Here is an 11,010-nt window from a genome sequence, read left to right as displayed (position 1 = left end):
CGAATGTGCCGGGAGCGTGGAGGTGGAGGGGGTGGGGAGCGGTGAGATGTTTTCCCTTCCACCTCTCGGGTCCCCCAAAAGGGCTGGTGCAAGAGATTGGGGCAGGAAACGCTGGCTCTCCTGAACTGGTGGAAGCTACGCCTTCTCTCTCTTCCTCCCTCCCTCCCCCCGTCTCTCTCTCTTTCTCTCTCTCTCTCTCTCACTCTCTCTCTCTCTCCCTCCCTTCCCCCCCTCCCCTCCCACTCTTTCTCTCTCTCTCTCTCTCTCTCTCTTTTTTTTTTTTACTCCTCCCAGGAAGCTATGATAGACACTTCGGTGCGGCGCTCTTCCCCCCATCTGAGTGGAGGAGTTGAAGAGTCTCATTATAACAGCCAATGCAGCCGCCATCCACGCACCAGCAGAAAAGCATGTCCCATTTAAATACACCCACGCAGCCTCGGCTCCCTTAGCAGCGCTGCGCTGCCGCCTTGGCCGCTCGCAGCAGCAGCAGCAGCAGCAGCAGCAGCAACAGCAGCAGCCCACTCGTGTCTCCTCCTCCTCCTCTTCCTCCTCCTCCTTCTCGTCCTCCTCCTCCTCCTTCTCCTCCTCCTCCTCCTCCTGCTGCTGCTGCTGGTGCTGTTGGGGCAGGGCGCCGAGCCGAGGCGGACTGCCTGGCGACCGGACCTCGCTCACTCGCTCTCTGCAGCTGCTACTGCTCGGACTGCTGCGGGAGGGCGCTGGGGGGCTCGACCCCCACCCGCATGAGGACGGCCCGCCCCTAGAGCTAGGGGGCATTTCAGGGGACTACCGGGGCGCCCGGGGCTCCGTTTGCCCGGCGAAGGAGCCAACATGGCGAGCGACTCCCCGGCTCGCAGCCTGGACGAGATCGATCTCTCGGCCCTGAGGGTGAGCTTGGGCGCTCTCGGCGCCTCCCTTCTTTCTCCTCCCCGGGGCGTCTGGATCCCCCCATCTGGAGGCATCCATCCTTAGTGGACAGCGGCTGGGGGTGGGGACGGGAGCGACGCAGGGAGGAGGAGAAGGCTGGGGGCTCGGGGCTCTGGAGGGATCTGCTTGGGGCTGTTTGCATCCGGGGGGCTGCTCTAGAGGCACTTGGCTCCAAGCTGGCGATGGACGCGTGCCCCGATGGACTGACTGACTGACGGACGGATGGATAGACTGGGGTGGAGGGCTTTGATGCTTAGAAAGGAGATGCCCGGGTGTATCGTAGTGGTGTGGTGTGGTGTGTGTGTGTGTGTGTGTGTGTGTGTGTGTGTGTGTGTGTGTGTGTGTGTGTGTAGGAGCAGCTCACGCCGCCGTTTACCTTTCACTAGGGCTGTGTGTACAACACCCAGCTCAAGAGGGCCACTGTAAGCCACCTGCTCCCTGATGCCCACTCCTGGCGGGCATCGGGCGAACGCTGGAAGGCTCGGAGCAATTCCCCTTGGGCGAGAATACAATAGTAATCAGCGTGCAAAAAGGCTTCCACCTCTCCGAGGCAGTCTGCCAGGCGGCGCTGCCCCTTCGGAATCGGCTACACGGTGCCAGGACTCGGGTCCCGGGTAATCCAGCCCAGCCCTCTCCCAGCTTTCCCAGGGCTACTACCTGCAGCCTTTCATTAGAGCCCAGCTCTCCGGGAGCGCCGGCTGGCGTCGGGAAGGGAAGCCGGCCTCGAAGGCAGGATGGCTATGCCGGACTTGCCCATCTCAACATTTCCCCTCGCCTCCCCCTCAGCCATGCTCCGGGTCTGGCTTCCCCTCCTGTAGGGCGCTCTTCGGGGCTGGCTCACCGACCTCCCCTCCCCCAGTCACCTTTATTTAAGCCTCGAACTCCGCCTTAGCTCAGGCTGCTGGTGTTTCCAGTGATGTTTCAGTTTTGTGACAACCGAAAAAGAAGCTCCGAATCTGAGACAGACAGACAGACAGACAGAGAGAAAGAGAGAGAAAGAGAGAGAGAGAGAGAGAGAGACTGACTGACACTCGTGTGTGTGTGTGTGTGTGTGTGTGTGTGTGTGTGTGTGTGAGTGTGACCCGCCATCAGGCCAATTCACCTTCTTGGGAAACTCACTCGGATCCCGATGCTCTGTATTGACCAAGACATCTCTAAGATAGAATCCATTTTGCCGCCGCCCGTGGTTTTTAACAGCCAAATATCAGAAACCTCGATGCTGGCAGGATGTTTTCTTTTCTCCCTCCCCCCCCCCAACATTTGAAGCTAAGGGGATTTATTTTCTTGCCATTTTAATGAAACGCTGCCTACTGAAAACTAGATGGGGGTGGAGGACTTTAAAGGAGGAGGAGAAGATTGGGGACCAATTTAAGAAATGCTCATTAGCTTTGCATATTACAAAAATAGCATTTCCCTGCGTTTGATGGGTCCAGGGTCAGTGAAACTGAATGGGCAGGTGGAGGATCCCAAATGCCTGTTATGTTCTCTCTGGTGGGGGGTTGGGGGGACAAAGCCTGTTTCCAAGGGATGCCATATATTTTGTTATTATTATTATTATTAGCTGGGGGAGTATTTCTTTAAGGCTTTAGAACCTTGCATTAAATCCTCCCTCTCTTTTCATGTATTTTAGGGAGCTATTACTGTGATGGAGAAAATCTTGGCACATTTTCTTGGAATAACCACTCACTTGAATCCTCTCTCTCTCTCTCTCTCTCTCTCTCTCTCTCTCTCTCTCTCTCTCTCTCTCTCTCTCTCTCTCTCTCTCTCTCTCTCCTTCTTCCCTCCCTCCCTTTCCCTTTTCCAACCCCCAACTTTCCATTCTTTTGGTCCATGTTGGGGGAAGGGGGGAAACGACAGTTCGAAGTCTGAAGGAGTAGCCATAGCGTTTGCAGAGATGTGACCATTCAGTCTTGTATTGGGGAGGGTGAAGCTCATTCGACTTTTAACATGAGAGTTTGGGGAACCCTTACCCTGCTGAATGCCCCATTCATAAGGGACGGTCTGTGGTGACCATTTTGGCAAAGCTAAGGGGCTCTGAGGTTGTGAGTGAGTAGTTTTACCATGAGTTTTTTTTTTCCTTTATTAAATGCAGCTATTCCTATGTCCTACTTTCTGCACCCTTGAGTAGTGTGGTTGTAGGAGAGTGAGCGGTGGCAGCTTAGTAGTTCAAGGTGCAGAGAAAATGGGAATCGGGTATCAGGGACTGGAACAATGGGAATCACATGTGCGGTTTCTCTTAGGATAGTCATCCCAGGCAGTTCCCTCTGTGGGGAGAGCTTTGATGATTTCCAAGTTGAGGGCGATGCTCGCCTTTATCTCGGTTCCCAGGGAGGGTTTTGGGCAAGCCTGTGTCAAATCTGAAGGCACACAGGGCTACGTTGGCAGCAGCCATAACCAGTGGGTAGGGCTGGCCTGGTGCTCTCCGTAGCCACCTTCTTGCTCCTCTGCCTTTCTCGCCAGTGTTTCAGAATGCCCAGTTGGGATCCCGTACTGGAACTGACCAGCAAGCCAGGGGCCGGCCGCTTCTCGGGCATGCTGCCAGGCAAGGGTGGGAGGCAAGATGGCAATGGCACAGCACCGGGGACGAGAGCAGGAGGAAGGAGCACTGGCGAGGGAGGAGTCCATGGGGAGACACAGCTTAGGCTGAGGCAGGATGCCAAATTGCCCCCAAACTAGAATGATTCCTATGGGATCCATAGCAGAGCTCTCGATGAGGAAGAGGGATAGGAAGGGTGAGTGATATCTCCTGGATCTTCACAGATCAAAATCATTCTTGCCTTCCCAGATGAAGTAGAGCCTTCCTGCTCTGAGAAACCCGACTTGGGATTAGAAAAGCAGGGCTATTGTGGAGTTTCCTGAAAGGCTGCCAAGGTCAGGAGCTTTCAGGATGCCTTGCCTGCAAGCTGCAATCCTCCAGATACTTCAGGGCCTCGAGGATGGTTTGTAGAACCTGGACCCAGCTCTGGGATGGGATCAGATACACAGTGCCCAGTCCTTTCTGTGAAAGCCCTTCATCCTCCTTTTGGCTCCATATTGTCCTCAGCTGGCGTTCCCAGCCTGGAACTGTGTCTGAATTCTCCCAAAATAGTAACAATGCATAATTTAAATGAGAAACCTCTTACAGCTACTATCATTTACATTATGCAGCATTTTGATGGTTTCTAAGTGAGAGAAGAAGAGGATTCCTATTGAGTTAGAAGATGGATCTGCCATGCCCAACATATCTATCATTGATTGGCGGAGGTCACAAGGGTCACAAATAGACTGAGAAATTACAGTGGTTTTGTAGAACGTTAGAGCCAAAGGGACTTTGGAGATCCTCTGAACCAACCATTTCTCTCCCTTTACTTAAATATGGGAAGAAACTGAGTTTCAGAGAGATCAACAAAGGTCACAGATACTTAGGGAGAAGAGACTGGAAGATTCTTTAGGTTTCCCAACACCAAATACTCTGTACTTTCCATCACCCTCCGTGACTGAATTTGAATCATTCTGAGCACTAAACATGACAGTAGTCTGACAAGGTTAATGAAATTTCAGTGTTTGGAAAAGAAGAAAAACACCTGATTTCAGGCAGATCATAGATGTACCAGATGCCTCCAGTCTGCTGCCTCCCCTAAAAAGGTATCCTGACCCACATGCTTCCTGTAAGAGGTGAATGATTAAACAATGGAGTATGATTGTTCTCTTCTTAGAGATCTCCGGGGAATGATCACTTTGTAGCCCACTATTCCAGCAATCAATGTGTGATTTTGGAGGAGAGGGAGGGAGGGAGAAAAGGAGGGAAGGAGAGAGAGAGAGAGAGAGAGGAGAGAGAGAGAGAGAGAGAGAGAGAGAGAGAGAGAGAGAGAGAGAGAGAGAGAGAGAAGGAAGAAGGGAAGGAGGGAAAGAGAGAGAGAGAGGAGGGAGGGGGGAAGGGAGGAGAGAGAGAGAGAAGGAGGGAGGGGAAATGTGTATGGTGTGTGGGTGGGTGTGCTTAACACACGTGTATTTTTCATCTTTCTGTAGGTAAGGCAGCATAGGTAATATAGACTTGTCCACACATAATAGCATTGTCATTAATATACATGCCTATGTATAGATTGATAAGACCTGGAAAACCAATTTGCATATTCAAACCTAGGTTTGGAATAAGCCTCGATTATATCACATTAGAGAGAATTTGTTGCTAGCCTGAGATGCATACATTGATAAATACCGATCCTGAGGTTTTAATATGGATCTACTTCCATCAATATGATAATCTTTTGAATAAATGGATTAATCTCTGTACAATGGAAAGCAGTGGATCTGCCTTCAAATCCTGTTTTTGCTATTTATCTGTGTCTTGGGCAAATGACTTCTCTCAGAGCCTCAATTTCCTCCTCTGTTAAATGAGGTTAGATTAGATAGCTTTAAAGAGCTTTTCTTTCTTTAAATCTATGATCCTAGGAACATGAGGCGAAAAGGCTCAGGAATCCCCCTTCTTACTCTGGTGACCCTGGGCAAGTATTTCTGTGTCTCCCATTCCTTATCTTCTCCACTTCACACCAGGTTTTTGAGGAGATTATCACATAAAGAAAATAATATGAAAGCTCTGAAGTCAATGTTATTATTAAATTATTCTTAATTATTAAAAAGTGGGAGAGAGAAAGTATGGGGTAGTGGATGGATACCATTGGAGTTCCTAGGATTAAATCCTATATTTGGATCCCTCTCGGCTGAACAACTCCACAGAACTGTCTGATACTATAATTTGTAGAGCATGTGCCTGTTGGTTTTGATAGCAAATCCCCCCCATTGAGAGTTTATCATGTCAGTGGAAATCGCAGATCCATTTTCTGCACTTCCTTCTCTCTCAGATCTCTTTTTGAACCTTCATCCAATTAGAGCTCTATTCTGGCTGAATATTTCTTTTAGAATTGGAGAGATGGGGTTGGTCAAAATAATGAGATCAGCGTGGTATAATGGCTAGAACTCCTGACTTTGAGTCAGAAAGGATTTGGGTTTGAATATTACCTCCAATACCTACCAGGTGAGTGACCCTGCCAGGTTATTTCCCTTCAGCCTGTTTTTTTTTTTTTTTAATATATATTAGAAATGGGAATAATAATCTCCCTAGTGATTTTCTCACAAGATGGGGATGAAGCTCAAATGAAATAATGCCTATAAAATAATGTGCAAACTTGAAAGTACTGTTTAAAAGTCAGCTATGACCTATTAAAATGAGAGAGAAACAATGCAGTGGTAAACATCTTTTCTTTGGCACTTCAGTGGGGGTGGGGACTGAAGTAATTAGAAAAAAAGAGATAGAATCGTAGATTTTAGAATTGGAAAGGTTCTTTGAGGTTATTTAAGTCTCTTCATTTTCCTAGGAAGACACTTTAGAAATCCTTTGGATCAAGCCTCTCATTTTACAGAAAGGAACTGGATTTTAGAGAGTTAAAAGTCACATGGAGGCAGATAGGTGCCACAGTGGATAGAGTACCAGAAGACCCGGGTTCAAATGTGACTCCAGACACTCACTAGCTGTATGACCTTGGGCAGATCACTTCACCCTGTTTGCTTCAGTTTCCTCATCTGCAAAATGAGCTGGAGAAGGAAATGGCAAATCGCTCCAGTAGCTTTCCCAAGAAAACCCCATGTGGGATCGCAAAGAGTTGGACGTGACTGAACAATAACCACGGGATAATAGATAATAAATGGGATTTGAACTCAGGTCCTCTGACCCTAAATCCACATATTCCCTATATTAAAGTGCCTCCCAGTTTATGAAAAGGGGGGTTGAAATCCAGAGATTGCAGTAGATAGAAATTGGTCTTGTTGGTGTTAAACATATTTTTCATTTTTTTTGTAACCGAGGTTATAGGGCTAGGAATGGATAAAGGTTTAGAGAGCATTGATTCCAGTCTTCTCCCATTTGATAGATGGGAAAACTGAATTGAAATAACCTGCTCAAGATAACACAGGTAGTAAGAATTACACCCTCGGGAGGCCCCACTCTTTCTTCAGTCAATCAACTAAAAACATTTATTATTCAATATTGTTTAATGAGTCTAGACACTTTGAGCATGGCCTTAATTCAGACAGTTTTAGGAGGTGGGCAGCAGTGGCATTATTAAGCTGATCATATATTAACAGAATATTATTCCATCAGGTTTTCATCATAAAAATGACTCTGAACCCTCCTGAACATGTCTATGAAAAGCATTTTCTGGGAATCCTTTGCTATTGTCTGGTGGATTATTCCGATCATTATAAGAATATGAAAGTAGCAACACCCATGTCCCATACATGGCCCTGATAAGGATTTCTTTTTACTCAGTAGAGGCTTCAGCACAAAAGAAAGGTGGATTGTCTTGAGCTCATTATGTAGGAAGTCATAGGGCATTTTTAAGGGATGAATCCCCAATATGGCACTTCCACAGAACTCTCCCATTGGCTTGCTAGCTTATCTATTTGGCTTTTTGACAATCAATGGTTTTCACTTCTCTGTCCTGAAATTGAAAGCTAGAGACTCCATATGTAGTCAGTGATGGAAGGAGGAGGGCTCGGTACCTAAAGCAGCAACTGAGACCTGATGATTGAGGGTGTGATGGGTCTACTCTGGGGCAAAGTCATCGAACAACCAGTAGCTAATGCAGTGTTCCAAAGAATTGCTTAGGACTTGAGTGTGAAAGATGGCCTGGCGCTGAATAGGGGCCTTCTGTCTTGCTGATGGAACTGACAATCTCACAGGAGAACCTGATCGGACTCAGAAAAGTATGGAACAGAAAATTCTAAGGATACTCTTAGACTGCCCTTTTATTTGGAGCATAGAAATACAAGAAATAGTGGTGGTGGTGAAGGAAATCTTAGACAATGTTGCATAAATTCTGGCTCTAATCTCTTTCTTCCTTTATCAGGTGAAGATTGTTTTCCCAGTAGATTCCCAGCCCTGACATTTTCTATCCAAAGTCGTCACAAGTAATCTTAGAGGAGCGACTTGAAATTCTTCAATTATATATGTTTAAGTGAATTAAAATTTGCTAAACATTTAGATCAGGAAGTGTGATACAGAGCATCAAAGAGCACTTGATTTGAAGTCAGAGGACTCGGTGGGTGAAAGCTGTAATTGCTAATGATTATGGAAATGAAATATTTAAAAAATATCCATGTAGGATGCTATTAGAATGGTCACAGATGACCCTTGAAACCTGTGAACATAGAAGAAAAACTCTTCAAGGACAGCCCCTGGTATGACTTGGGCAAATGACTCCACTTTCTGGGCCTGAATTCTCTCAACCATAAAAGAGGAAGCTGAGGGAGAAGACCCAAAGTTTCCTCTAAAACTTATAATCCTATATATATGTGTGTGTGTGTGTGTGTGTGTGTGTGTGTATACATACACATATATACGTATGTATACACACACACATACATATACATATACACACACATACATATACATATACACACACATGTTTTCATCTCAGTATTTATTATCTTTCCAACCAGAGTATTCACACAAGGTTATATCTCATACAGACACAATAAATCTATGGGATTACTCTATCTGGGATATCTGTATATATTCAAACATATTTGCATTTACATGGGTGCATACATATGGACAAATTTTGAGACTCCAGCACAGAACACCAGTGGGGTGCAGGAGACCTGAACCTCTAAAACATACTGATTTCTGCCTAGATTTCTTTTTTAAAGGACCATACTTTAAACCCAGATCACTCTGGCTTTCAAGGCTTGGCCAACCAGGGCAGTCAGTCTGAATCTCACCTGGTCATTGTTTAAGTTCTGATGATTCAGGGGGAGTGTAGTTAGCAAATGTTTCTGTTTTGACTAAAATCCCGAGGGTATTCCCTTCTCAGATTTTTTTTTTTTTCTCTATACCTACCCCTAATCACTGATTAGACATTGCCCCAGTCAGATTGAGACCTGGGAAAGGCTTTTGCTGAAAAAAGGCCAAGGTTTCCTATTGCAGTAGAGGCCATTTCCAGGAATCCTGATCTAGATCTTGCAACTGGACCTAGAGGGCTCCAGAGGAATGGGACCAGTGTCTTTGGACTCATTTAATTCCAATTCACTTGCAAGTCATGAAATCATCTTCCTGAGGTCAGGGTCCTTTTGGAAGGAAGGACAAACAAGGTGTAAATCATGGTGCAATGTACAGCCTCCTAGTACAGTGTTTCTCCCATTAATACTATCTGTAAGGGAGTGGCAGATCTATATCCATGGAGGAAGTTTCCATATTAGGAGTTCCCTGCCCTGACAGACTCACAGATCCAAGCAAAAATATACACACACACACACACACACACACACACACACACACACACACACAAGAACAGTGTGTGTATTGTACTTTTAGAAGGGCTAGAATAGGTATTATCTGTATAGGAAATAGGAACTTCCTGAATTTGGAAATGGGGAAATTTTGTTGCTCAGTTGTCTGACTCTATGACCCCTTTTGGAAGCTCTCATGGCAGAGATGCTGAAGTGATTTGCCATTTCCCTCTCCAGCTCATTTTACACATGAGGAAACTGAGGCAAATAAGATTAGGTGATTGCTAGGGCCCCATAACAAGTGTCTGAGATTAGATTTGAGCTCTCTTTGAGGGCAGAAATTTTTATTAATTTTTCCCTTTGCATTCCCATTCTGTTACTATGTTTTAAACCAATTGGGAGCTTAGCGGATTTGTTGAAGGCCACCAGAACTGGCCACGTGAGACACAGGCAGCTTGGTGATGCAGTGGATAAAGTGTCCAGCCTTGGAGAACACCAGGCCTGGCATTAAAAAAACTCATCTTCTCCAGTTCACAGTCTGAGATGTTAGCTGTGGGACCCTAAACAAGTCACTTAACTCTGTTTGCCTCAGTTTCCTCAGCTGTAAAATTAGCTGGAGAAGGAGATGGCCAACCCTGCAGTATCTCTGCCAGGAAACCAAGAGATGACACATGGAACAACAAAACACTTGTTGAATTACTGAATTGAACCTCGGGGTAAAAACTTGTTTTGTTGTATGACTGATTAGGCCAATAGTTGTCTTCTAGGAAACAGGAAGTCATAACAAAATGCAGCCTCCAGGATCTTTAAATGTCTAGCCTGGAGTGATTGTGAGGGTTGGTGGCTGATATTTCACAACCAAATCTTTACAGCCCTAAGTTCCTTTAAAATTCTAGGGGACCATTTGAAAAAAAAAAAAAAAAGTCAGGCGATTTAAAAACAAATCCAGGTAGTAAAGGACTGGGAAGCAAAAAAGGTGGTGCATTTTTTTTTTTTAAGATCTGAGTCTTATCTCCTTTGATAACAGTTATTGTTTACTCTTCTTAGAGTTCCATTCTTTAGTTTGGTAGGATCCTATAGTATGAAACTCAGGCCACCTCATCTAGTCCAGCCTCCTCACTATTTCTTTTTATTTCTTTTAATTTTATAGTTTTTAATTTACAAAACATATGCATGGGTACTTTTTCATCATTGACCCCTGTGAATCCTTCTGTTACCACTTTTCCCCTGCTTCCCCCTACCCCCTCTCCTAAATGGCAGGCAGTCCCATACATGTTAAATATGTTAAAGTATATGTTAAATACAATATATGTAGACATATTTATACAGTTATCTTGCTGCACAAGAAAAATTGGATATAGAAAGAAGGTAAAAATAACTCTAGAAGGAAAATAAAAATGCAAACAGACAATAACAGATCTACTCACTATTTCAAATGAGGAAACTGAGAGTCAGACTTGTGATCTGGTCAGGTAAGGGCTAAAGGCTGGATTTGAAGCCAGGTTTTCTGATTTCAGAGTCAAGTATTTTCCTACTATGCCATCAGCAAAACAAATAGTTTAGTGGAAAGAGCACTGATTCTGGAGACAGAGAACCTGGAATCAAATGTTACCTTTGATGCTGACTACATCTGTGACCTCCTGAAGGTAATTTAATCTCCCAGGGCTCCAGTTTCCTCAACCATAAAAATTAAGGGGCTAGGGCTGGTGAACTAGGTGGCCATCTAAGTTCTAGAATCCTAAGAATAATAATCATGTCTTCTATATTAAGACACAATTCCTGGCCTATTATTAAGTCCTTCAGAAGTGTGTTTCTGAACAG

At 45.4% G+C, this 11,010-nt stretch overlaps 1 protein-coding gene across 9 annotated transcripts in view; it reads left to right on the top strand.

The window, feature by feature from the left end:
- Positions 1–601: 601 nt before the first annotated feature.
- TNIK (TRAF2 and NCK interacting kinase) overlaps positions 602–11,010 on the top strand; it is a 413,088-nt gene continuing 402,679 nt past the window's right edge. For 5 of the 9 annotated variants that reach the window (XM_051983158.1, XM_051983157.1, XM_051983159.1 and 2 more), the window contains exon 1: positions 604–885. In XM_051983158.1, coding sequence (XP_051839118.1) covers positions 829–885 — 57 coding nt within the window. In that variant the 5' untranslated portion in view covers positions 604–828. Of the gene's footprint in view, positions 886–11,010 lie in introns of all 9 variants that reach the window. The other 4 variants (XM_051983153.1, XM_051983152.1, XM_051983150.1 and 1 more) reach the window with 2 other exon arrangements.

Source organism: Antechinus flavipes, chromosome 3 (genome assembly GCF_016432865.1).
Source record: "Antechinus flavipes isolate AdamAnt ecotype Samford, QLD, Australia chromosome 3, AdamAnt_v2, whole genome shotgun sequence".
Taxonomy (NCBI): Eukaryota; Metazoa; Chordata; class Mammalia; order Dasyuromorphia; family Dasyuridae; genus Antechinus; species Antechinus flavipes.
This window is presented reverse-complemented; position numbering and strand designations above follow the sequence as displayed.